General features: G+C 49.0%; 1 protein-coding gene across 32 annotated transcripts in view; it reads right to left on the bottom strand.

Annotated features, from left to right (window-relative positions):
* Positions 1-27,289, bottom strand: part of UNC13A (unc-13 homolog A) — a 72,095-nt gene that overhangs the window by 36,561 nt on the left and 8,245 nt on the right. For 9 of the 32 annotated variants that reach the window (XM_085012348.1, XM_085012352.1, XM_021083555.2 and 6 more), the window contains exons 2-13: positions 25,747-25,776; positions 25,068-25,167; positions 23,577-23,694; positions 21,837-21,960; positions 21,148-21,221; positions 20,215-20,269; positions 18,261-18,296; positions 13,510-13,717; positions 6,186-6,725; positions 5,567-5,675; positions 3,737-3,783; positions 371-449 (exon numbers count right to left, since the gene is read on the bottom strand). In XM_085012348.1, coding sequence (XP_084868474.1) covers positions 371-449; positions 3,737-3,783; positions 5,567-5,675; positions 6,186-6,725; positions 13,510-13,717; positions 18,261-18,296; positions 20,215-20,269; positions 21,148-21,221; positions 21,837-21,960; positions 23,577-23,694; positions 25,068-25,167; positions 25,747-25,776 — 1,520 coding nt within the window. The remainder of the gene's footprint in view (positions 1-370; positions 450-3,736; positions 3,784-5,566; positions 5,676-6,185; positions 6,726-13,509; positions 13,718-18,260; positions 18,297-20,214; positions 20,270-21,147; positions 21,222-21,836; positions 21,961-23,576; positions 23,695-25,067; positions 25,168-25,746; positions 25,777-27,289) is intronic. The other 23 variants (XM_085012350.1, XM_085012356.1, XM_085012360.1 and 20 more) reach the window with 5 other exon arrangements.

The following is a 27,289-nucleotide window of genomic DNA, read 5'->3' as shown; positions in this document are numbered from 1 at the left end:
GGAACTGCACTTGGCTGTGGTCACCAGCCACAGGGCAAAACTGCCAGCTACACCATGAGCCAAGGTGGGGAGTCAACTGCTCTCTTCCCCACGAACTGTGGGACATGGCAAGGTCCCTTCCTCAGAACCCATGGGTTGTGGGCAGTTGGAAGATGCCAGTGGGGGACTGGGGTTTTTGGGAAGAGACTCAAGGGTCAAGGTCAGCACGACTCACCATAGCCTGAAGCATCCATGCAGCACGCAGGGTAGAAATCAGATCACATTAGTCCTAAAGAATGCCTTGCCAGCCCCCAGCCCCAGGTCTGTATGGGGTGAGCACTGCTTGTGGCAGGCCTGTTTTGCTGGGGGAGGGGAGGGCACAGACTCTCACCAGGTCGCTCACTAGTGGGATAGGCTTCCTCTTGCGGATGTCTGGCATGCTGTCAATGATGATGAGACCACCGCCAGGGCTGCAAGACACACCCAAGGATGTCAAGGGCCTAGAGAAAGTCCCCCTTCCTCCAACAGACATCACCTGAGGCTTGAGCAGGACATCACCTGGGCCTTAATACACTTGATCTCCCAGGGTACTAAGGGTTGAGTTGTATCCCCCCAAAGACACACTAAAATCCTAGCCTCCAGGAGCTCAGAATGTGACGTTATTTAGAAGCAGGATCATTACAGATGTAATTAGTTAAAATGAGGTCATACTGGAGTACGGTGGACTCTGAATCCAATATGACTGGTGTCTATAAGAAGAAAGACGGAGTTCCCATCATGGCGCAGCAGAAACGAATCCGACTAGAAACCATGAGGTTGCGGGTTCGATCCATGGCCCTGCTCAGTGGGTTAAGGATCTGTGCTGCCGTGAGCTGTGGTGTAGGTCACAGACTCGGCTGGGATCTGGCATTGCTGTGGCTGTGGCGTAGCTCTGATTAGACCTCTAGCCTGGAAAACTCCTGTGCCATGGGTGCAGACCTAAAAAGATAAAAGACAAAAAAAAAGAAGAGAGACACACAGAGAAGACAGCAGTGTGACACTGGAGGCAGAGACTGTAGGGACTCTTTCTTTCTTTCTTTTTTTTTTTTTTTTTTGTCTTTTTGTCTTTTTGCCTTTTCTGAGGCCGCTCCCATGGCATATGGAGGTTCCCAGGCTAGGGGTCTAATCGGAGCTGTAGCTGCCGGCCTACACCAGAGCCATGGCAACGCAGGATCCAAACTGCGTCTTCGATCTATACCACAGCTCATGGCAACACCAGATCCTTAACCCACTGAGCAAGGCCAGGGAATGAACCTGCAACCTCATCGTTCCTAGTCGGATTCGTTAACTACTGAGGCACGTCGGAAACTCCTGTAGGGACCCTTTTTTTTTTTTTTTTTCCTGCTTTTTAGGGCCACACCCACATCATATGGAGGTTTCCAGGCTAGGGGTCAAATTGGAGCTGTAGTTGCCGACCTGTGCCACAGCCACAGTGATGCAGGATCCAAGCAGCATCTGCGACTTACACCACAGCTCACAGCAACACTGGATCCTTAACCCACTGAGCAAGGCCAGGGATTGAATCTGCTTCCTCATGGATGCTAGTCAGATTCGTTAACTGCTGAAACAGGACAGAACTCCCTGTAGTGACTGTTTTTTACAGTTCAACAAATATCAAGGATGGCCAACAGCTACCAGAAGCTAGAAAGGCAAGGAAGGATTTTTCCCCTACAGATGTCAAAAGAGTGTGGCTCTGCCAACCTCTTAGTTTTGGAAGTCTGACCTCCAAGAACTGTGAGAGGATACATTGTTTTGATTTGTTTTGTTTTATGGCTGCACCCTTGGTATGTGAAAGTTCGGGGACCAGGGACTGAATCTGAGCTGCAGCTATGACTTACGCCATAGATGCAGCAATGCCAGATCCTTTAACCCACTGCCAGGGATGGAACCCCTCCTCCATAGCAACCTGAGTCACTGCAGTGGGATTCTTAGTCCACTTCGCCACAGCAGGAATCCCAGATTTTTGTTGTTTTAAGGCCCCTCCCTTTTTGTGGTAGTTTGTTACTCAGCTCTAAGAAACAGACACTGGGCCTCAGCTTCCTTGTCTAGAAAAAGGGGAGATGCTGCAATTGCCCACATTTAATGAAAATTTGAATTAAGGCAAATCTAAACAATATACTAAAATATCAATGAAATCTTTCTTTATGCTCAAAATTGGAAATATATGTATTTCCAAATATATGTATTTTTAATGTCTATCCTGGGAGATCCCATTTTGGTTCAGTGGGTTAAGAACCCAACATAGCCTCGGTTGAGTATGTGGGTTCAGTTCAATCTCTGGTCTTGCTCAGCAGGTTAAGAATATGGCACTGCTGTAGCTATGGTATAGGCTGGCAGCAGCAACTCCGATTTGACCCCTAACCTGGGAACTTTTTGCTGCAGGTGTGGCCGTAAAAAGAAAATAAAAATTATTCTGGAAGGAGTGATTTCAAAGCCCATGGAAATTTGTGCTGTTGCCTCTTGGCAGCTTTGTTGTAGCTGGTGAATCAGAATGAGGGCTGTAGCAGATGCTGCAGTGGCCCGTCCACATCTTACTGAGAGGCGCACCCATCTTCAGGTGTGGCTCCTCTCCAGAAAGTTCCCATTGGCCAATGAGAGTGATGCCTGGCAGCCAATGACTGGACAAGCCCTGGGGCGCTATTCATGCTCCAGTGGTCCCTGCAGGATCAGGCAGAACCTGGGTAACTCCTGAACTATATCTCTGCTTGGCTACTTCCCCTGCCAGGTCCTGCCTGCCTCAGGTGTTTCCTGACATGCGCATAGGAGCTCTCATCTCAGATCCCACTTCCACTCCCCACCTGGGACACTTGCCCACCTGGGAGTCACAGCTCCTGTCTCTGTGTCTCTGTTTGAGAAGGATGTACATGGGAAGGCAATCACTCTCTGGCTGCTATTTAAAACATTAGTGTAGTTTACAAATATCACTTGCATCCTCTAACTTCACCATCCAAATCCCGAAAAAACACCCCTAAAAATTAGTAACTTAAGAAAATGGATATGACAAAATGCTCCTTATAGAACCAACAACTATCCGAGTTCCCGCTGTAGCACAATGGGATCGGCGGCATCTTGGGAGCGCTGGGATGCAGGTTCAATCCCCAGCCTAGCACAGTGGGTAAAGGGTCTGGCATTGCTGCAGCTGTGACTTAGGTTGCAAAGGCAGCTCAGATCTGATCCCTGGCCCAGGAACTCCATATGCTGTGGGGTGGCAAAAATGAAAGAAGGAAAGAAAGAAAGAAAGAAAGAAAGAAAGAAAGAAAGAAAGAAAGAAAGAAAAGACTAATATCTGTTGTTAATAAAAGAGCCAGCAACTGTAGCAATAATCTGAGAAATGCAAAAGTAGTATCGAAGCAAAAAATTCACTCCTAAAATTTTGCACAGGAAATGGGTATCTCCTTTATCTTATATTTATTTCTAGGGGGAAGTGGTCTTCAATTATATGAGTGGCTTGGGCTAGGCCTCTCAGGATTCAATTTTCCCATTTATAAAATAGGGGTGGTGGGTCCTCCATGGGTTTGTTGTGAGGGTTCAATATGTTACTATCTTTGGTTCCTGCTGGTCATGAAAGCCTCATGACAGTGGCTACATTATTCTCCCTTGTGCAATTGGTCCTCTGCTAAATGAAATCTCTCTCCCTGCTCTTGGCTGAGGCTATGGTATAAACCAGGCTTGGGCTCTGGGTTCAAAACTACTCCCCCCCACAAGATCTGTCACTTACCCGCCTTTGAACCACAAGGATTTGGACATCTCTCCTTCTCCCCGGGCCTGCAGGACAGACAGTCAGAGATGGTCAGTGTGACTGCCCCTTCCCAGAGCAGCACAGGTGCCACAGCCACAACCATCTCCCCTTTGGGATGGGAGTCAGGAGGCCTGGGTCCTAGTCCTCTCTGTGTCCTTAGGGAGCTCACTGGCTTTCTTTGGGCCTTAGTTTGTCCATCTCTAAAGAAGAGGAGATACTCTCTGCCGCCAACTTCTGTCTCCTCGTGTCAAAATTGGGAATTTGTTAGCCTCATCTCCAACAAGAGCTTGTGCTCTGTAGTCCTGAGGTTCTCAGGAGCTGGGTCAACACTCATAATAACCCATTAGCCCCTAAATCCCCTCCACCCCCACCCCCTGGCCACCTTACCTGCTCATCTGATCCCATGCCTCAGGGCCTTTGCCTGAGCTGTGCCACCTGTTTGTATGCTCTCCCAGCCTCCATCTATCATTCAGGTCTCAGTGTAGACACAGATTCAGTGCCCCCCACCATGCAACTAAAGGGTGATATAGTGGAGGTGGCAGGAAAAGGAGAAGAGTCTGGCACTCTTTTCCAAAATGTTGAAGAATTTTGGACGTCATTTCACTCTTAACTGTCACCACCTCCTGGGAGTCTTCCTGATTGCCTTGGATTAGTTTTATGCTCCTTAGTTCTATGAAACCCAGAGATACCACTCACGTTTATTTTTCTTCTTATATCACTAGTTCCATCACAAAGGTAGCTGCTGTTTTTTCATTTGTTGATTTATTGAAAGTTATTCAACAGACTTTTTAGTCTATTCTTTCCTACCGTTTGAGTTTAGAACCACGAGAATGTATTACTTAGTAATTCTATTGTACAATTAATAAGAAATTTGATTGGGAAATTTTGTGACTCCGAAATTGATTGTCAAATACTTTGAGAGTCTGTTTAGGATCTCCTCCTGCCGGCCTCATCCCAGTTTGGAAGGTCACCTGGGTAATAACTCTACTCGACCCCCAGCCCAGAGCAGGCTGAATGAATGAAAGAGTAAATGAATGGCCTCCTTCCTGCTGCCCATCTGAACAGTCATTTTGACCCTGATGCTAATGCTACTTTTCACCTAATTACTTCTGCAATACTGAGCAGTCCTCAGACCTTTTCCCAACCCTGACACTAACACCCAGTGTAACCCCAAGCACTGACCTCTTCTCCTAACCTCAATTCTAACCCTGACCTCTGAACTTTGACTGCTGCCCTAATCTTGACCTATATCCCTATCCCTAATCTCTATCTCTGTCTGTGAACTTGGCCATAGCCATGACCTCAGCTTAATTTCAGCTCCAGATTCCAATTCACCTCTATTCTTTCCCTACTCAGAAATCCTAGGCTGCCCTGGGGGAGGCTGGATTGGGCCTTGGTGGGGCCAGCTGGTTGCAGAAGACAGCAGGCAAGCATGGGTAGGGCCAGGGAAGAATCAGATTAGGCGGGAGCTGGGCCAGGAATGCTGGGACTGTGACTGGGCAGGCATGGGTGGGGCTGAGGAAGGGTCAGGTTGCGCACAGAAGGAAGCAAGTTGGTGTGGGAGGAGCCATAGAAGAGCCAGATAAACGGAGGCCTGCTCCTACCATGGGGGTGGGGGAGTGGGCGTGGCCAGGCAGCCCATAGGCGTGGCGTTGGCCGATGTGGGCAGGGGCAGGGGCAGGGAAAAGACCCCAGGGTTTGGTGTTAAGGAGGAGTGGGGGAGATGGGCATGGCCAGCCTGGGCCATGGGTGGGGTGGGAAAGTGGGTGTGGCCAGGCTAGGTGTGATAGGACTGAGGCTTTCACTCACCTCCTGCAGCTGCAGTCGCACTTTGTTGAAGGCTCGTAGCCAGTTGGCCTTGGCCCTAGACATGGAATCCTGACCCTCCTGGATTTCCTCATCTTCTCGTGGCCTGAAACTGAGGCAAAGAGTTTCATGAGGCTTCATTCACGGCCAGCACTCACTCGACCCTCCACCCTCCTAGTGATGTTCGACCCTCCACAGCCTCCTTGGCTCTTCCAAGACATAAAGACCCACCCATGCCCCCTCTGATCAGCCTCAATAACTCTCCCAGCTTCTCACGTGCCCATCACCTCTCTGACACCCTAAGGTCCCCCTTCCACCTTCCTGGGCCTTCTGAAACTTTGCCATCCTATTTGCCCAGGATTCTTCTGATGCCTTTTTTGTAACCTCTCCAATCCTGGCAAGCCCTCCAGCCCCTCACAACCCCTAAGACTCCTTCATGATCTGCTTGACCCCCTCTGACCCCACTGAGCCCCTTCTGACCTCCTAGACCCATCTAGATCCCTTCAATAAGACCGTGACCCTGTGACAACCTCCCCGCCACATTCCCTGGGACCAAATTAACCACATCATGACACCACTGGCCCTGGGACATTGTGATGGCCCCTCAGCCCCTTCCCATTACCTCTCCTCAGCCTTGGGGGGCTCTGGCTCAAGCTCCTGCTCAGTTGCAGGCACCTCCTCAGGCAAGGCTGGCTCAGGGGCTGCCTTGGCCACGTCAGGGACCCCCGAGGGTACAGCTGAAGCCTTGTCCTTCTCAGGAGCAGCGGGTGGGAGGCTGACACGCTTGAATTCTTTGGGCTCAGCCACAGCCACCTCCTCCTGCTGGGTGTAGCCACGGATGTCATCTGGCACCTCCTCCTCTTCCTCTAGTTCTTCCTCATCCTCAGGCAGCTCCTCCTCCTCCTCTTCCAGGAAGTCCTCCAGCTCCTCATCCAGCTCCTCATCCAGCTCCTCATCCAGCTCATCCTCATCCTGGTCCCAGCGCGGCGAGTCCTTGTGGTAGCTGACTGAGCTGTGGCAGGAGTGGTAGGAGTCCCGGTCCCGCTCATCCTCCAGCTCAGAGCCCTGCAGGCTCTGCTCGTCTGGGTCAAAGTCCTCACTCAGCTGTGAGCTGCCTTGGCTCAGCTCTCCTGAGGAGGCATAACGGCTGCTACCTGTGGGGCTGAAGGGACAGGCTGGGGCTCAGGAGCTGGAGCACAAAGCCACTGCCCCTTCCCGTCCTGGTTGCACAGATTCCATCCTTCAATAGTTCCCTGGATTGGTCATTCCCCAGATTCCCAGCATTGGTGGAGCACTGCTGGGTACCAGGAAAGCACAGCCATGAACAAAAGAGACCTCCCCCCCCCCAAAAAAAAAATCCCTGTTCTGGAATTCCTGCTGTGGCATAGTGCATTAAAAGTCTGACTACAGTGGCTCAGTGGCTGCGGAGGTTCAGGTTTGATCCTTGGCCTGATGCAGTGGGTTAAAGGATCTGGCATTGCTGCAGCTGTGGCTTGGATTTAGTCCCTGGCCCAGGAATTCCCATATGTTACAGATGTGGCCATTAAGAAAAAAAAAAAAAAAAAAAATCCCTGTTCTTGGAGCATTTACCCTTTCCAGCGATAGGCAAGAAAACCAGATCAATGACCCATTGGTGATCTACTGTGCGCCACTCCTGTCCATTCATTGTTGAGGCTGCAAATGCTTCACCCACATGTTGGGAACCCTAAATCAGTGTCCCTGCTACAGTCCCCTTGGAGACCTAGTGCTTCCAAAATTTAAGCAGAGCTTCACCTTGGCTCTTGATGTGCCCTGTCACCCCCATCTCAACCAGGTCCTCCCTCTGCTGAGCCCCTCCATTCACCAGGGACCAGGGCCTCCCTGCCTTCACCCTTTGCCCCAGCTGATCCTGCAGTGGGTCCCCTCAGCTCCACCCTCAGCAAACATATGTAAAGCACATCCATTTCCTTGAACCCTGGGCCCCACCCTAGTCAGGGCTCTGCCATCTCCACTAGATGCTGCCCCAAAGTCCGTATCTCTCCTGGATGGTACTTTTTCCCCTGGCAGCTGCAAAAGGGCTTATTGGAATCATAAAGCCAATCACAGACCTCCCCGTTCCAAATCCTATGACAGCTCCCTCAAAATAAAGCTATACACTGCACCCCTGTGTGGTCAAACCCTCCAACCTCCCCACTCCCATCTCTGTCCATCCTCCCTTTTCTCCCTGCTCCAGCCACATTGGCATCCTCACCATCTCTCCAACACCCTAAATTGTACTCACCTCTGGGCCTTTGCATTGTACACAAGTGTTCCTCTGCCAGGAACTTTCTTCCTCACCTGCTTTACCCAGAAAAGTCCTTTGGTGCCTACTGAAACAGCGCTTCTTTGAGCGAGTCTCTCCCACCCTCTGGCTACCCCTAACCCCCTTTTATGCACCCTGGATCGCCCTCAACATGACCAGGAAGAAATATCTATCTCTACCTGAAGGCAGGCAGCAGGACACATGGGCCACCTCTTGTCCCTCTTCTCAACACTCATTCAGTCACTCAACAAACAGCATTCCTTGTCTTGAATACTTCCTTCACTCTCTGTGACTGGGGCCCTCGTCCCTCACCAGCCCCTGGGATGCTGTAGGAATCAAACAGGGGTTTTTCCCTCTAGTCCTTGCTTGCTAAGTTACATGTACGCTTGGTTGCTTTTTAGTGCCTGTCCTTAAAGACTGTGACGATGGAAGATCAGCAAGTATTATTTGGCTGGAAAGGACTCCGAGGCCCCTATGCTAGTAAATACTGCTGAAGTCCACCCCAGTACATCCTGGGATCCCAAGTGAGGGGGGGGGGGCAGCCTAGGACTGGGACTTCCCACACAAGCCTGGATGTGTCCATCCGTGACCTTGGGCACCACATAAACAGCCCCAGGTGGCAAGATGGTGGGAAGCAGTGGTCACCAAGATTCCTCTAATCCCAGATCTCATATTCTGGGTCCAACACAGTTTTGACCCCAGACGCCTCCCCTCCATGTCCTTGAGTCAGTCACCAAGGGCCTCTGGGCATGATCTGACCGTGACTGCCTCTCCAGCCTTTAGCTGAGCTGTTTTCTCTGCCTGGAATTCCTCTCCTCAGACTCCACATTTATATATCAAGGACTGGCTCCCAGGCACCCTCCTCCAGGAAGTCCTCCCTGCCCTTCCCCATTGCAGGGTTGTCCAGGTGTGTTCCTTCCTCCAGCCAAGCCCAGACCTGCAGGATGGAATGTCTGTGTCCAGCTCTGGCTCCCCAGCCTCTGGGGGTCCAGCACCAAAGAGCTCAGGGCAGCAAGGCAAGGATGCCTGGGACAATGGCTTGAGTCACTCTCAGGGGAACTCAGGCAATTTCTACCTCTGTCTCCCCTCCCTACCCGTAAAACCTGTCTGTGGTGAGAGTGGAGGGGGCTCCTCGTTTTCCACTACCCCATTCTATCTCAGGAATGCTTACAATAGACAGACTCCCCCTGGGGCAGGAGGACACACCAGAGGCCAGAGATGGATAAGGAGTGGCCAACACAAACAGGATAGGAGCCCAATCTGGGACCAGCTCTTGGACACACTGCTCTGAGATCCAGGCAACTTGCTTCCACTCTTTGAGCCTCAGTTTCCCTATCCATAAGACGGGTACTCTTCTGCTTTTCTTCCTCTAAGAGAAGACTTTTCCATCTTTTAAAAGAGTTAATCTTGGAGATCCTGTTGTGGCACAGTGGAAACTAGTATCCATTAGGATGGGGGTTTGATCACTGGCCTCACTCAGTGGGTTAAGGATCCAGCATTGCCATGAGCTGCAGTGCAGGTTACAGATGCAGCTGGGATCCAGCACTGCTGTGGCTGTGGCATAGGCTGGCATCTGTAGCTCCAATTCAACCCCTAGCCTGGGAACTTCCGTATACCAAAGGTGCGGCCCTTCAAAGGAAAAAAAAAAAAAAGAGTTAATCTTTTATTAATACTTGATATCTCATTGTCCTTTCAGTTGTTTCCAATGCATGGAAACTTTGTTTCAATAATCACTTAAGTCCCAGCCAGCTGAAATGTGCAAATGAATGATGTACAAATTGTAGAGGTTGCAAAAATTTTAGGAGAAGCTGTTAAGGAGATGGGAGTGCTTCTGAAGATATTTTGAATAAGGAAGTCATGAATACAAAGGAAAGGAATCTAGTTCTTTGTTTTCTAGACGGTTCAAGCACAAAGGATTTGAATGAAGAATGCTAGTCCAGACTAAGACTAATTCTATTCCCACCTGTGCCACTAAATGTTTTACCTTGAGTACGTCATTTCAATTCCTTGGACCTAAAAAATTAAGAAGCTAGACTAAATGCTCAATCTTTTAAAAAATTTCTTCTAAAACATTCCATCTATGAGTTTCCATCATGGTGCAGCAGAAACAAATCCGACTAGGAACCATGAGGTTGCGGATTCAATCCCTGGCCTCGCTCAGTGGGTTGGGGATCCAGGGTTGCCAGGAGCTGTGGTGTGGGTCACAGATGCGTCTTGGATCCTGCGTTGCTGCGGCTGTGGTATAGGCCAGAAGCTGTACCTCGGATTAGACCCCTAGCCCGGGAACCTCCATATGCTGCGAGTGTGGCCCTAAAAAGCAAAAATAACCCCATTATATTGGATTATTGCTTATATGCATTATATTTATATTTATATGCATTATATTGGATATATTGTTTATACGCAAAAAACATTATATTGGATGATGTTAAAGACTGAGTAGAGGAGTTCCCATCATGGTGCAGTGGTTAACGAATCCGACTAGGAACCATGAAGTTGCGGATTCAATCCCTGGCCTTGCTCAGTGGGTTAATGATCCAGTGTTGCCATGAGCTGCGGTGTAGGTTGCAGACCTGGCTTGGACCCCGAGTTGCTGTGGCTCTGACGTAGGCCAGTGGCTACAGCTCCAATTCCACCCCTAGCCTGGGAACCCCCATATGCTGCGGGAGCGGCCCAAGAAATAGCAAAAAGACAAAAAAGAAAAAAAAAGAAAAAAAGAAAAAAAGACTGAGTAGAAAGCCTATGAAGGTTTGCTTCAAACTGTGTTTTACTCTGCAGGGTTGTCTAGTAGAAATTCTAGCAAATGGAAATGTTTTGTGTCCTCACTGTCCAACACTCTAGCCACTATCCACAGGTGCATGGCTCTTGAGCACTCGAAAGGTGTCCAGTGCAGTAAGTGCTCAATAAACCATCATTCTTTTTCTTGCTTATAGACTAGATATAGCAGCCCAGGATCAGGGTGAGGTAAGTGAGGCTGAGTCTTGCAAGTGCAAGGTCAGATCCTGTCTTTCCTTAAAATTTTATATTTTACTCAGCATAGATTTTTAGAAAATTTCATTGAAGAATAACTTGCATACAACAAAATCCACTCTTATGAAAGTACATTTTGGCGAATTTTTTTTCATGGATTTTTTTGGGGAGAGGGGCATTCGTTTTGATTTTTTTTTTTTTTTTTTTTTTTAAGGGCCGCATCGGTGGCATATGGAAGTTCCCAGGCTAGGGGTCGAATTGGGGCTGCAGCTGCTGGCCAACACCACAGCCATCGCAACACCAGATCCCACTGAGTGAGGTCAGGGATTGATCCTGTGTTCTCATGGATATTAGTCGGGTTCATTACTGCTGAGCCATGACAGGAATTCCTGTTTTGATTTTTTAAAAATATTGCATTAGGAGTTTCTGCTGTGGCGTAATGGGATAGGAATCTGACTGCAGCACCTCAGTCATTGCGGAGGTGCGGGTTCGATCCCCAGCTGGGTGCAGTGGGTTAAAGAATCCAGCGTTGCTGCAGCTGTGGCTCAGATTCAGTCCTTGGCCTCGGAAACATATATGCCACAGGCGTGGCCATAAAAAAAAAATTGCATGGATATATTATTTCTAATGATGACTGAGGTTTTTGCCCCCCACCTTTTGTGTGTGTGTTTTTAGGGCCACACCTGGGGCATATAGAGGTTTCCAGGCTAGGGATCAAATTGGAGCTGAAGCTACTGGCCTACACAACAGCTCATGGCAACACTAGATCCTTAACCCACTGAGCGAGGCCAGGAATCGAACCTGTGTCCTCATGGATAATAGTCAGGTTCGTTAACTGCTGAGCCATGAAAGGAACTCTGTTTTGAGCCCCTTTTAAGTTTTGTACTTGAGACAACTTCAAGTGTACCACACTCGCCCTAGCCTAGTCCTGGATGTAGTTACAGTTATTAGTGTGAGACAGTGTGAGACCCTAATATACCAGAGTTATACCAATTCTAGTATATCAGGGTCTCACACTAATAGGAGACCCTGGTGTTTGTGTGAACTGAGCCTAATATCTTAAAGAGATTATGGGGGTCATATTAATAGAAGTATAGTTTCAAAAACAGGGGAGTAAAGAGCACTCAAAATTTCCTTCCTGCACATCCTTTAATGAAGGAAATGTACTCTTTAGGGAGCAAATATTTTGGAAGAAGACCCATGACCAGAAATCCCCCAAGCCACTGCTTGCCACCCAGTGCCCAGTGTGTTCACCATTAACACTAGTCCTTATGACAACTGACCAACTGTGTGACCTCAGGCAAGTTTCTAAACCCCCTGTGCCTTGATTCCCCATTCTGTCAAATGGAACCAATTATAATCCCAATGAAAGGATGAAATGAGAAGATGAAGGGAAGGGCCTGGACCAGAGCTGGGCACATAGCTCCAAATACCATTATTCGTGCTATTTATCTAATAGTCACTATGTGGCACTTTGGGGCACCACCTTAAGTGCTTTACCTATATTCAACCTTTTATTTTATTTTATTTTATTTATTCTATTTTATTTTATTTACTTTTGGCCATGCCTGCAGCATGTGGAAGTTCCTGGGCCAGGGATCATTACAAGCCACAGCAGTAATCTGAGCCACAGCAGTGACAATGCCGGGTCCTTAAGTGCTAGTCCCCCAGGCAACTCCATTCAACCTTTTTAATATTGTGTTCGCTATTGTTCTGTTGAGAAACCAGGACTGCGGGCATCAGGTCAGTGAGGAGGGGCGGCAGGCACGAATTTCAGTCTGATGGGCTCAAGGACCAACATATTGCACCCATGCAAGCCAGGGGACCCACTTATGGAGTAGGTCTAGGGACAGCCTACTTTCAAAAGAGCAGTGATGGTGGCCAGACTGATCAGGGCTGGATCTCGGGTCACTGTGCCCATGCTTGCCAGTCAGGAACACAGTGTCAGGGGCCACCAGAAGGGCTGGGTAGGACCTTGAGCCAGCTGCAGGCTGGGAGTCTTTCCCAACATCACTATGCTTCACCTCCCCCACCCCATTAATGATCATCTCTCCCTCCACCCACCCACCCCCTGCCCAATTAGAGAATACACAGGGAACATAGGCTTTTCAAAAGAGTGCCAATGAGTCCCCATATTTCAAGGGAACCTCTTAGGGGCTTCTTTTTTTTAGGGCTACTACCACAGCAAATGGAAGTTCCCAGTCTAGGGGTTGAATTGGAGCCGCAGCTGCCTACACCACAGCCTCAGCAATGCAGGATCTGAGTCATGTCTGAGACCTACAGCACAGCTCATGGCAATGCTGGATCCTTAACCCACTGAGCAAGGCGAACCTGTGTCCTCGTCGATACTAGTCAGGTTTGTTACCACTGCACCACCATGGGAACTCTCTTAAGGGCTTCTTGACTTCCTTCTCTTCCTTCAGCTAAAGCAGACCCCCTTTCATCAAGCTTGCAGAGTTGTCTCCCAAGATTTTGGGTAAAGAAAAGGTTCTACTGCTTACCAGAAAGTATGGATGTTGCTTTTGTAGACCCCACTTTCCTCTGCCCCTAGCTCCCTCCAGCTCCCTACTTCTCCCTCTACTCCAGGAGATAAGCCAGATACACACACACACACACACACACACACACACACACACACACACACACACACGAACACGCACACACACACACACACCCTCCCCTCCACAGTAACTACCTGAGGGCACGAGGTTCGGAAAACTCCTCATAACTGTGCATGGAGTCACTGTAGGATTCCCGGGAACCCAGGGGTGGTGGGCGGACAGAATATTGGTGGACCGAGGCATTGGGCTGGGATGTAGTATAATAGGGTGGTGGGATGCTGTTGCTTGTCTCACTGCGGTAGTCACTGTCACGATCATCCACTGCACTGTCAGGGTCATCGTCTGGAAGAGAGAGGAGGTGAGGGGAAAGAGTGAAGAGGGGAGGGAGAGAGAGCACCCAATGGAGGCCAACACAGTCTCTCAGACTTAGGGGATCTTCACTAGCTGCTAACCCAAGAAGAGGAATCTACCAGTGTGAATGAAAGATCTTGGGTCATGTTAATAGAGGTATAGGCTTTAGAATAAGGGAGGTGAAAACACTGCTTTGCTGTATGTGGGTCAAACTGGACCTAGAGTCTGCGGTCCAGGGTGGGTTCTAAAATTCAAAGAGGACAGGGACAAATTGGAAGATGTCTTTCAGCTCATATGTGAGAATGGACTTTACTAAGGTCCAGGCTCTCTGAAAACATATGGGTTTTTCCATCAGGCAGTGAGCGTGCCATAACAGGAGTCACACAAACACTTGGGGAAGTTGGAGGGAGATCAAGAGCACAGGTAGAACATAAATGCCCTTTAACCCTCAGAAATGTCTTGATATCTGAGGATGGGGACCACAAACCTGAACTCACAGCAAAGTACTGTCTACCTCAAAAAGATTAAATTCTTAGGTTGGCAAGACCACCACGCAACCAGAATTTATCACTCAAATGGAGCAGGGCAGAGTTGCCAAACTTCAAGGGTTTAATAGGAATTAAGGATATTTTGTTTTGGTTTGTTTTCCATAGTAACAGATTGTCTTTCTAGAGAAAATGGTCTCAAAGGATGTAAGACTGTGGTGGGAAAGGAGAGATTCAATGTATTTAGAAAGCAACAGTTGAGTTGAAAAGAAGTGAGTTGGCCCACCTTCCTAAAATTCCTGATTGGGGGCCCATGTACACTTGGCCATGGTATCAGTTTGCTGGTGATTTTAACCACCAAGGAGGTGCCATGGACTTTTTGATTACACCTTTAAGTATTTTGGCCCCCCTCCCAGATAAACTTTTTTTTGTTTTATTATTTTAACTTTTAAAAAAAGGTTTTTTGGTTTTTGGTTTTGTGCATGGTTTTTTTGTTTGTTTGTTTGTTTTTTGTTTTTTTTTGTCTTTTTAGGGCCGCACCCGCAGCATATGGAAGTTCCCAGGCTAGGGGTCAAATCTGAGCTGTAGCTGCCAGCCTACACCATAGCCACAGCAATGCCAGATCTGAGCCACGTCTGTGACCTACCCCACAGCTCACAGTAATCCTGGATCCTCAACCCACTGATCAAGGCCAGGGCTCGAACCAACTATGGATAGTAGTTGGGTTTGTTACCACTGAGCCACCACAGGAACTCCAAAAAAAAGCTTTTTTTCTTTTTATGGCCACACCTATTGCATATGGAAGTTCCCAGGCCAGGGGTCAAATCGGAGCTGCAGCTGCTGGCCTGTGCCACAGCCACAGCAACGCTGGATCTGAGCCACATCTGCAACCTACACTGCAGCTTGCAGCAACAGTGGATTCTTAACACCCTGAGCAAGGCCAGGTATTGAACCTGCATCCTCACAGAGACAACGTCAGGTTCCTAACCTGCTGAGCCATGACGGGAATCCTATTTTAAATTTCAAATTCTTTTTCCACTAGTAGATCCTATTCCTATATATTCAGAAACAGGTTAAAATTTTTAATATGGTAAACTGTTCAAAAATTAAATTCATACTTCGCATAGAACTAGCTATTGGATTTATTCTCTAGTTGTCTTCAGAAAAACCTTAAATTCATTTTTAGCCAACAAAGCTGGCCTTACCAAGCTGACACTGGCTTCCTGGTTTTTCATTTAACTTGAGCCACTATGACCTGCAAGCTTTTTATCCCGTCCCTGCCATATGACTGCTAGTTGATGTGCTGTGTGCTGAGTGTGCTAGCGTTATAGGCACAAGCAGATGTAAATTTCGACAAGTTAGATTTGTGGGATTCACTGTGAAACTGCGATGCTCTAAAGGCCTGAAGCCTGAAACTCGAGACAATTTGTCAGTGTCATCAAATTGCCCCCTAACCAGCTTTTTTTTCTTTTTTTTTTTTGGCCACCCCCAAGACATGCAGAAGTTCCTAGGCCAGGGATCAAACCTGAGCCACAGCAGTGACAACGCCAGATCCTTAACACTCTAGGCCACCAAGGAACTCCTAACCAACTTGTTTTCTACCCAGTTCTCTGGGTTTATAGTCTACCAATTTGCCCTCAATCAGACTGAGATGTTTCTAACCAAATCAGGGTGTGTGTTCACCAAATTATTTTTTTTTCTGACAAATTATGTTTTAGAGGGGTAAATTTCTTTCTTTCTTTCTTTCTTTCTTTCTTTCTTTCTTTCTTTCTTTCTTTCTTTCTTTCTTTCTTTCTTTCTTTCTTCCTTTCTTCCTTTCTTCCTTTCTTTCTTTCCTTCTCTCTCTCTCTCTCTCTCTTTCTTTCTTTCTTTCTTCTTTTTTCTGTCTTTTAGGACTGCACCTGCGGCATTTGGAGTTTCTCAGGATAGGGGTTGAATCAGAGAGCTATAGTCACCAGCCTACACCAGAGCCACAGCAATGCAGCATCCAAGCCGCATCTGCGACCTACACTACTGCTCATGGCAACACCGGATCCTTAACCCACTGAGCGAAGCCAGGGATGGAACCGGCATCCTCACAGATTCTAGTCAGATGGGTTTCCCCTAAGCCACAATGGGAACTCCACAAATTGCTTTCTATTGGATTCTTTCTGCTTTTGCCCAGGCTCTGCTCTTTACAAAATAGTTTTTGACCAAATTGCCTATTTCCGGATGAGGTATTTTCAGCCACTTTAATTTTGACAAAAAGGTCTGTTTTGGGCCCAATTGCCTTTGCTCTTCTTGACCCCATAATCAGCTTTTTGCTAAATTGGTTTTAATAAAATTGTTTTTTTATATTGCTTGTTTGTGGCAAACTGGTTGTGACCAAGCCTTCCGGTCTGCCAAATGCCTGTTTTGGCTGAATAGGCTTCTGATTGACCTGGTTTTGACAAAATTATTTTTTTGCTTTGTTTTGTTTTTGTTTTTTGGTTTTTGGTTTTTTGGGGTAGGTGGAAGCTCCCAGGCCAGTGACTGAACCTGAGCAACAGCAGCGGCTCAAGCTGCTGCAGTGACAACACCAGATCCTTAACCCATCACGCCACAAGGAAACTCCTGAAAAATTGTTTTGGATCAAAGTACTGCTGACCCTTGAGTAGTGCAAGGGTTAAGGATGCCAACCCAGTCAAAAATCCATATGTATGGGGGAGTTCCCATTGTGGCTCAGCAAGTTAAGGACCAAATTAAATATTCACAAGGATGTGAGTTTAATCCCTGATCTCACTCTGTGGGTTAAGGATCCAGCACTGCAAGCTGAGGCATAGGTCACAAATGCAGCCTGGATCTGGAGTTGTTGTGGCTGTGGTGTAGACCGGCAGCTGCAGCTTGATTCAACCCCTAGCCTGGGAACTTCCATTTGCCACAGGTGAGGCCGTAAAAAGAAAAAAAAAAAATCCGTGTGTAACTTTATAGTTGGCCCTCCACATACACAATTTGCATCCAGGGATTCAACCAACTAGGGATTGTATAGCCCTGTGGTATAATTTATTAAAAATAATCCACATAGGCGATCCCCTGCTGTTGCACAAAGGAATTGGTGGCATCTCTGAAGTGCTGGGATGCAGGTTCTATCCCCAGCACAGTGGGTTAAGGATGCAGAGTTACCGCAGGTGTGGTGTAGGTCACAACTGTGTCTTGGATCTGATCCCTGGCCCAGGTACTCCATATGCCCGTAGGCAGCCAAAAAAGAAAAAACAAAAAAATAATAATCCACATATAAGTGGACCCGTACAGTTCAAACCTATGTTGTTGAAGGGTCAACTGTATTTGTGAACAAATTTCCTGATCTTGGAGGGAGGGTGGAGTGGAGCTTGTCCATCAGGATACGAGGATGGGGTGGAGGAGCCCCTGGTTGGTGGAGTAGAGATTAGGAGATAGATTGACGCTCAGTCTAGAGGATTGGATTTCTCTGAAAAGGGAGCTATTTCTTAGGGAGAAAGATGATCTTCCAGTTTGGGGAGGGGGTAGCTTGCTTCCTTCCCCTGGGGGCAAACTGGAGGAAGAGGATGGAGGGGAAATTCGGAAACTGAGGTCCTGAGAGTGATATCTGCCTGGGCTCCCTGCCCAGTTGCTCTGTCTGAGACCCTCTCCCCTCCCCAGCCACCAGGCTCTGAGTGACTTTGGGGCCCAGGTAGAGGAGGAGGAAGATGGGGAGACAAAAAGAGGAAGGAGTCACAGGAGAGGAGATGAGGTTATACATGGGGAACAGCGGGTGGGAGGATCACAGTGCCCAGCTGGAGACAGGCAGGTCTCCTGTCTAAATGCCCATCCCTCCCAGCTGAATCCCCTCCCACCCCCGTGGAGGTACCCACTCCCCACCAGACAGAGCAGGACCCTCAAGACAGATGTGAACGATCGGGAGCAGGAGGGCACAAGCAGGGTCTCGCTCGTCCTCTGGCCCCAATGTGTCAGCCACAGGCTCCCCGCTTCTCTGAGCAGTGGCGTGGGGGCCTCAGGGTCACCGAGGCACCCACCTCCCCGTGGCCTCCCAGAACATCAAGCTGAGTACTTACTCTGCTGTTCACCCCAGCCAAAATAATTCCAGTTGCCTACAAAGAGAAGGGGCAGAGATAATAAAAGGGAGCAGGCAGAGAGGGAGGCATGGGGAGGGGGGCTCCCCCTGTCCTCCTCATTCTCCCCATCTGCTCCTCCCACCCAAGGACCCCATCCCCTTCTGCCCTGAGTATCTTCCTCGAGGATCACTTTAACCACTGAGTCTTCTTATGCCTTCACTCACCACCTTGGGAGGAAGGTGGGATATCCCCATTTTGCGACAAGACCACAGGCTTTGCCAGAAAGGAATAAAGATGGTATTTGGACCCGGGGTTTTCCGACTCCAAAGTCTTGGGTTAGCACTCCCCATTCCTTTCCCACCCCCACCCTGTCACCCAGATAATGAAAGAAACACTGAACTGGAAACCCTCAACTTTGAAACCCCCCAATGTTGGGTAGGTTTTTATTTTGAATCATTCTTCTCATTTTCTAGGTGAAGAAACAGGGTTCAGAGAGGTAGTGTGAACAGCTTAAAGTCACACAGCCTGAGGGTCAGGACCGGGGAGAGAACCACATTTTCCCCCACCTTATCTCTAGCATCTGGCATCTCAGAAAAAACCCACTTGGAGCAGAATTCTGACTTCTTTGACACTTGGCTCCCTCCTTGATGAAATGATGGTGATAAAACAGTCCCAAGAGAACTCAGAGGTAAGTGCTGGGTAGTAAATGTTGGTCTCTGTTCTCAAACTGAACCCACTTCTTGCTTTAGGTCATCTGGCAGGTGCTCTTTGTCATCTGCTCCTGCCCGTATCTGGCCTGGCCCTGCTCCCATCACAGTCCTTCAATGACCCCATTCTCCAGAGGGGGGGTTTGTAATATCTTCTGAGCAGTGATGACCCCTCCCCCAGGCAGGGAAGTCAAGGGACTTTCTCCATATTACACCCCCAGTTAGTGCAGGAATGGGATCCCTCAACTTTAGTCCTCCAGCCTCTCCCTCCACCAGGCTCCATCATCATATGTCCTGGGCATGTTGGGGGCAGGGGCGGGAAGGTGGGGGGGATGACAGATACAGAGGAGACTGAGAGGGCAGGAAAGGAGGATGGGAAAGCAGATGGAAAAGGAGAAAGAGGTTGAAAGGTAGGGTGGGAGCAAAGTGTCATGAGTGGGAGTTTTTCCCTGAGATTTTTCATTTTCTCCTCACTTCACAGGACTCGGAGAGCACTTTTAGGGGAAAGACACCTCCTAGGCTTGTGGAGACCTGGTCTGGATGCATCTGAATATCCAAAGGGCCAAGGAGGAGAAAAAAATCTTGAAAAGTCCGGCCTTGATGGAGGGGGCAGTCGGCAGAGGCGCATAGCGGCCATCATCATTGATGGATGTATTGCAGTAGAAAGAGAAGAAAACTTGGAGTCCCTCAGACCTGGGTTCAAACCCTGCTCTGCTGCCTGCCAGGTATATGACCTTGCAAGTCACTTATTTTCTTGGGCCTCAGTTTCTTTATCTAAGAAATGGGTGCATATCATCATGAGTTGGCAGGATTGTCTCTCTGCACCATCTCACTGTGGGCTGCCTGGGGTTTTCTGTGTTGGCTCCATGAAAGTTTGTTGAATGAGTTACAGGTCCTCATTCAGGATTTAATAAATAGAATTAAAGAGTCTGCAAAGGATTTTTAAAGCCTCTAGATGTCTTGGGTCCTTCCAAAATCTCTCAGAGTGAGAGAGTTACCAGGTATCCCATTTCAAAGAAAGGGACAATAAGGATCAGAGAGTGACAATGACATACCTATGGCCACATAGCAAGGCAGGGCTTAAATCCAAGTCCCAGATCCCTCTTTCCTCCACTACATTGTGAGCAGATACTGTGTGCTCTTAGGACTCATAAGGGGATGACCCATTCATTACATAGGACAGTCATGGGGTGGGGGAGGGATGAGGGTTTCAGCTGATGCCCAGGAAGGAATTGAGAGGTACTTACAACACTGGTTGCTGGGGACAGGAAGAGGCTTGTCTTGTTCATCCTGGAATGAATACTGAGGGGGATGGAACGAGAGAGCGTTTGTCTCAAGGAGGTGCCAGAAGCCAGAGGATCAGGATGATCCTCTGTTCTGCCCCATCCTGACTTCCCCCACCTCCTAAATCTTCTCCCTCTGGAGGGCAAGGATACAGATGTCCACAGAGAAATAAAGAGGGAAAGGGAGACGGTGAGAAAGCAGATATAAAAGAAAGAAAAAAGAGACACAGATGAAGGAAACAAATAGCGGAAAGGGAGAGAGAGAGAGAGGAGATAGAGAACACTGAGGCAGGGAGCTGAAGAAAGATGAGAGCTGAGGTTGGATAAAAATTACTAACATGTGAGTATTGCCCCTCTCCATCTACCTCCCACTAAAAAGTGTTCTAGCCTTGCCTACTATTTCTTCCCTGCCCCCACCTCCTGGAGACTGTCTTCTGGGCCACATTGGGTCTTTGCACTGTGAGAATACAGAGTGCAGAAGAGGAAAGAATATGGCATGGAAGAACAGAGATACAGGTGCTAGGGCTGGTGGGGAGGAAAAATTTTTAAAAAGTCTGAAAGTATGACTTGGGAAGTTGAGGGGTGTGAGGTAGTAAGGGAGTTTAAGACCCGTTATGGGGCCTCTATATCTCCTTAAGGGTATTTGGTAAACATGGAACTTGAGTTGATTGATATCATTATGTTACTGGTGGACCATATGTTCCTTGACACCATCATTGGTTTGAGACTGGACCACATGGGTCACTGATTTAGTCAGGTTACAAAGAGAGACACAGACATAGGGAAAGACAAGTGGAGAAAGAGAGACAGAGTAGAGGGCATGAGGAGACAAAGAGAGAGAGACAAGAAAAGAAGAGCCACCCCCACCCCCACTCCCCCAACGCTGCCAACGCTCACCTCATCCTGGTCCCGCATAGCATTCAGCTGCTCCAGCTTCTTGGCCCAGTAGCGTGCCTCCTCCTCAGGGATATCTGGAAACAGAGCCCTCGTTGTGAGCTGGGAAGCCCCTCCCTGCCCCTCAGCCTTCATTCAGTGCATCCTGAAGGCCTATTGGGCTGCTCTTCAGTGGATGGGAGAAGAGGAAAGGAGGACAGGGTGGCACCACAACCGGCACCCCCGCTGCCACCATACCACCCAGAGCTGCCTTGGGAATGGAGGGAGGATGGGAATCCTAGCATTCCAAGGGTGGGGATGCCATGGGTTCTTGGAAGGGTGATGTGGGAGAACTGAGCTACTTCCAGGAAAGGTTGAGAGGCTTCTCTGTGTGTCTGCCTTTGTTTATCTCTATATCTCTCTACATCTCTCTCTTTCTTTCTCTGTCTCTCTCTCTAAGACCATCTAGGACAGCTCAGACCAGAGCCCCTTAGATTGAAAAGCGCTTGCAGATCACTGGTGACATGCAAGAGCTAAAGTATACTCTGTATGCAGCAGGCACATATCTCTGCTGACTTGCTATACCCAGGAGACTCTCTTCTGGGGAGAGGGAACCTCATTCTCAGAAGGAAGGGTCATCTGGACCCACCTAGGCCTGACCATTCTCCTGGGGCTAAGTGAGGGTCCCTCCCCCCTCCCCTTGCCAAACTCACCTAAAGGCAGCTCAAAGCGAGTGTCAAGGAGGATGCGGTGGAAAGTGGGGTCCTTAGTGCCACAGATCTCACTGTCCGCCATGATGACCTGAGAGTCCAAGGTCAGCCATTCTCCAGGGCCCTCCTGGGGTATGAGTGAGGTAACAGGGGTTAGGGTCCGGGGTGAGGTGGGGTGGACGATGCACCTGCAGTACACCGGCCAGCAAGTCTCCTATTCTCACGCGAGACATCTCCCTCACCCCATCTCACCCTTACATTCAGAGCAAGGGCCACACCCCCACTTTAGGTGAGGAAATGGAGACTCAGAGGAGGAAGGTCACAGTCCAGGGCAACATGATGGATCCAGAGAACCCAGAGGAAAGGACCCAGAGAGAGGGACCCATGGGGTCAGATAGGGGCACAGCATTCCTCATCCCCAGTGAGGGGTTATGAGGCCCTAGCTTCAGATAAAAGACCTGATCCTCCCATCATCCAGGGAGGAAATCCCTTAAGTGAATGAACCAGTCCCCCTTGGTTCAGAGAAATGAGCCCTTGAGTAAGGGGGGTCCACTCTGAACCACAGTTTCTTCATTCTCTCAAATGAGAATGCTCTTCTGCAGCACCAGGGAAAGGCTGGCAGAGATGGGGGTAGTAGTCCAGGGTCCCTTGTATAGGTCATATTTGTCCCAGGTAACTGGTCCTTCTTCATACTTGGGGTCACTGAGAAAATTTTGGGCCATCCTCAAGGTTTTCTTTTGGACTCAGTTGCTTGGACCATTGCATCCTTTTCTTCCCTCTCCACTCGTTTATTAAAAAATAAACCCTCCCTGGTGCTGCTCTAAGCCTGGTCCATGTTGGGCCATGCTTGAGAAGCCACACAGTCACAGGAGACAGAGCCTGACACAGACACCCCTGGGCCCATGAAGTCACAGCCAGGCCAGAGGGATCCAGGGGGAAGTTAGAGAGGACTTCCTGATGGAGAGGGCACAGGATCTGGGCTTAGGGGTGATGGGAAGGAGGACACTTGAAACTCAGGGGACAGCGTATATGTAAGTTCAGAGGGCATCTCTGAGGCCTATGGGGGTGCAAAGTGAATTGGGAAAATTAGGCTGGCTAAATGAATTGGTGCCATCTGGAAGGCCTCCCAAGGGAGATGGGCAGGGAGGGAAGGACAGGATCCTAGAAGCCAAGCGGAGGGGGTCAGATAATACCAAGAGACTACGGAGGAGGCCAAGGTTACTAATACCTTATTTAGGACTGATGTAACTTCCCTGATGCCCATCTAGGCACAAAGTGCTAGTTGCTCACAATATCCTTTCTCTTCTCTTCCATAGGAATACATTTCTAGCTGGGTCCAGGGCTGTGTAGCTTAAGACTATATTTCCCAGACCCCCTTGCAGGCAGGTGGGGCCACATGACAGTTCTGGCCAATGACATGTGAATGAAGTACCTCGGGCAGATTCCAGCTTGGGCCCTTCATTAGGAGAGCAAACCCCCTTCCTTGTATCTTTCCCTCCCCTGACTGGAATGCAGATGCAATGGTAATCCTTGAGCAGCCATTTGGGGCCATGAGGTAGAAGCCACAGGAGGAGAAAGGCAAAGCAACAAGACGAAGGAGTTTAGATCCTGGTGATTGGAGCTGCCACTGCAGCTCTGGATGTCTATATGAACAGTGTCAGGGGACAGAGATAGATGTCCATCAACCACTGACCTGTGGGCCCCTCCCAGGCACTCCTACCCAATATTCAGCCCAACACTCACTTCATTGGACTGGCGTATGGTCCTCAGGGGAATCCACACGGTGCCCACCATTGTGTCCCAGATGAGACCCTTGTTCCACACCTCCACTGTCAGCCCCAGATCCAGGCGGTTAATCTCGCTGTGGAGAGAGAACTAGTGAAGACTCAGAAAAGCCAGTTCACTCACCTTCAGACACATGACCAACTGGAATTCAAACCCAAGCCTGGGTGACTCCTAGCCAGGAAAGTAAAACAGTGGTTCTTACTTTAGAGAGGGGAAACCAAGGCCAGAGGGCTAAGTTACATGCTTAGGGTATCACAGCAGAACCAGGCCTCCAAGCTGGGAAGGCAGGAGTGGGGGACAGTATCACATATCTCCTGTGGCCCCAATTCACATGGCACTTTCTCTAGCTCCCAGACCTTGAGAATGCTAGCTAAAGGTTTGAGGAAGAGGCTCAAACGCCCTTCATGACTTCCTAATACTCCATGATAAGGCTATCCATGGTGCCTCCATCCTTCCCAATGTCATCTCAATCCAATCACATAGGGACATCCTTGAGCATATGAATGATCCCGCCTCTAAGCCCTTTCCCTGCATGTTGGCCAGCATCAGAATAGATGGGATGTAATAGGAGGCCCTGAGTGGCTCCAGGTTGAGGGGAGGAGCAGGGTCATGAATTCATTCAGTTAGTAGGCAAATATTTATTGATGACCTATTATGTACCAGGCCCTGTGCTTGGCATGAGTGGTCACGGTGGGGACAGAGACTGATAAGGCCCTACCCTCTTGGAGCTCGTAGTCCAGGGGAGGGGGCCAGAAATGTGTCAAAAGTCACACCAATGAATAAAATAACAATTGATGGCCAGGCCTGAAATTACTCTTCAGTTGCAGCTCAGGGGTGGTGGTCAGGGAGGACTTTGTGAAGAGGTGACATAGCTTAGACCCAAAGGACAAGAAGGAGTCAGCTGGGAAGGGGAGAGAGGAGAAGAGAAGAGCAAAAGCAAAGGTCCTAAGGCAGAACAAACTGGACATGTTGGAGGAATAGTGCAGAAGCAGGGATTTCTGGGGCAGGTGAGCCTGGAAAGGTGGAGCAAGATATTATAAGGTCACAGGGGGCAGACCTTGGGGGGCTGCTGGGAGGAATATGGGTTTTGTTCTGAGGTTGATGACCCATGAGCCACTGGGCAGGTTTGGGGAGTAACAGGATGTGATTTGCAGTTTTAAAAATATCCCCCGGCTGCCTGGAAGAGAACAGATTGCAGGAGGCGGATGGCAGCAGGAGGCCAGGGTGGAGACTGGCGGGCAGCTGGGACTTGGCTGGTGGCCTCGGAGATAAAGGGAAGTGACTGGATTCAGGAAGTGCTTTGGAGGCAGAGCTGATGACTGGACATGGGGCTAAAGGAGGAGGGAGGGGAGTGAGTCCCAGACAACACCCGGGTGTCCAGCTGTGCCCTGCGGGACCAGCAAAGTGGCCAGCTATGCCAAGGGCCAAGCCCAGTCGCTATAGACTCACAACATGAAATCCTGCTCCCAGCTGGGCTGGCTGCCCCGCACGGCGATGGTCGTGCTCTTGACATTCTGTACCTTCAGGGTCACATACGTGTTGAATTTCTCTGGTGGTGAAAGCAGAGGTCAGTGCAGGGGTTCAGGGATACCCCCATGCCCCTTCCCATGATCTCAATGACCCCACTTTGATCCCCCAGGGGCTGGGAGTTCTGGGGCTGCCCAAGGTCCAACATACTGAGGTGCTTCGGTGCCTCCACTCCCAGAGCCCTACCTCCAGCCCTCAGAGTACAAGAGAGAGGGGAGGCCTGGTGCATGGAGACAAGGAATTTGGGGATGCTTAACCTTGATTTAGAAATGACTATGCTCAATATCCTTGGACACTGGAAACTTCCTTTGACTCTCTGAGCCTCACTTTTCTCACCTGTAGCCTGATCTAGTCCCCATCCTATTGCTTAGGATCTTGGGACATACCATTGGCTTAGGGTGAGCCCCACTCCCATTGGGATTTTCAGTGGATGTCTGGGAAGATTGCTGGGATTCCAGACCAAGCCTTACACTCTCTGTGTTGCTCAGGAGGCATAGAGTTTAAGTCCCCCATCACTGGCTCAGATCCCCTCCCCAGTATCTTCAAGAGATGGACAGACAGACAGACAACAAAGGACAGGGCCGGAATAGAGGTCACTTACCTTGGGCACCATCAAACTTGGCTTTTTTGACTGTGGAGAGAGACAGAGGTAGGGAAGGGAGGTGGGGAGAGGTGGGGAGGGGGAAAGAGAGACACACACACCAAAATAGAGACATAATGAGAGAGACAGAGAGGAGAGAGACACAGAAAGAAAGAGACAGAGAGAAAAGTGGCAAAAAATAGCAAAAGAGGCAGATATATAGACAGAACAGATGTGAAAAAACAAAGAAGCAAACAAGATAAAGACAGAGGCAAAATCAGAGCCAGAAGCAGAGACAACAAGTGGGGGGTGGGGAATAAGAAGGAGAGGAGGGAGGCAGGGATGAGAGAGAGAGAAAGAGAGGCAATCAGACAGATGAGCACAGGCAGATTTGGGGTAGAAGGAATTTTGGGAGCAGTCCCTGTCCCACCCTCCTCCCTACCAAACTTCCCTAAAGATCCCTCCCTCCAGTTGTGACTTTACCCACAATTAAACAAGATTCAAAAGGAGCTGGGCTGGTGGCCAGAGAGGACTCCTACAGGAAGCCCTCCAACATTGCTTCAGAATGAAGAGGAGTTGGGGAAGAAGCGGGAGGAGAGAGAGGAGAAAACAATCTGCAATGATCCTATTGCCTTGTGAGACTTCTCTCCCAATTGTCCAGCTCATCCTGTCCTAATAAATGCTCCCAAGGCTTGGGGTCCAATATTCAAAGGGGACAGGGCAAGGTGGGAAAGAAGAACCCGAAGAGTTGACTCCACAGTGCGTATAAAGACTTCAAAGTTCAGGCTGGGAGGTTATTAGAGCTCATCTAGCCCAACTTGCCTGTGAAAGGTGCACCCAAAAATACCTCAGGGTCCCACGTGGTCCAGTATCTTCATATTTCATATAACCCCGCAGCCCCAAGATTCAACGCAATTTCACTCTTTACTGGCTTTTCTCACAGGATATTAAACTTTCACTTTTTTTTTTCTTCTTTTTAGGGCCACAGCCACGGCATATGGAAGTTTCTGGGCTAGGGGTCAAATCGGAGCTATGGCCACTAGCCTACGCCACAGCCACAGCAATGCAGGATCTGAGCCACATTTGCAATCTACACCACAGCTCATGGCAATGCTGGATCCTTAACCCACTGAGCAAGGCCAGGGATCAAACCCGCATCCTCGTAAATACTAGTCAGATTCATTTCTGCTTCGTCGCAGTGAGAACTCCAAACTTTCACTTTCTCTCTGGAACTCGCGTCTACACCCAATATATTTCTCTACCATTACTCTCTACTCCCACCCAAAACCTGCTCCCAAACTGCAAGCTCTGTCAAGCACATTCTTCTCTCTTTTACCTTTTCAAATGGATATTTTTGAGTAGGCAGTACACATACCTTTTACAAAATCCAAAGTAACCGAAAGCTTATACAATGAGGGTAAGGCTCTTTTATACCCCTTCTTATCAGGTGCAAGGGAAGTAGTGACTCTAAACATTTGTCAGTAGGTACTGTTTGTTCCTCTTGCAGCCAGACCGTGGAGCCAGACCATGGAGGGGTTGGGGAAGGTTGGAGGTAGGAATTGAT

This window comes from Sus scrofa, chromosome 2, assembly GCF_054392235.1.
Source record: "Sus scrofa isolate SSC_HxYL_T2T_F1_AM1 chromosome 2, Sscrofa_HxYL_maternal_Yorkshire_Landrace_v2.0, whole genome shotgun sequence".
In the NCBI taxonomy this organism is placed as follows: Eukaryota; Metazoa; Chordata; class Mammalia; order Artiodactyla; family Suidae; genus Sus; species Sus scrofa.
Note: the sequence above shows the minus strand (reverse complement) of the source record. Positions and strands in the feature narration are given on the sequence as shown.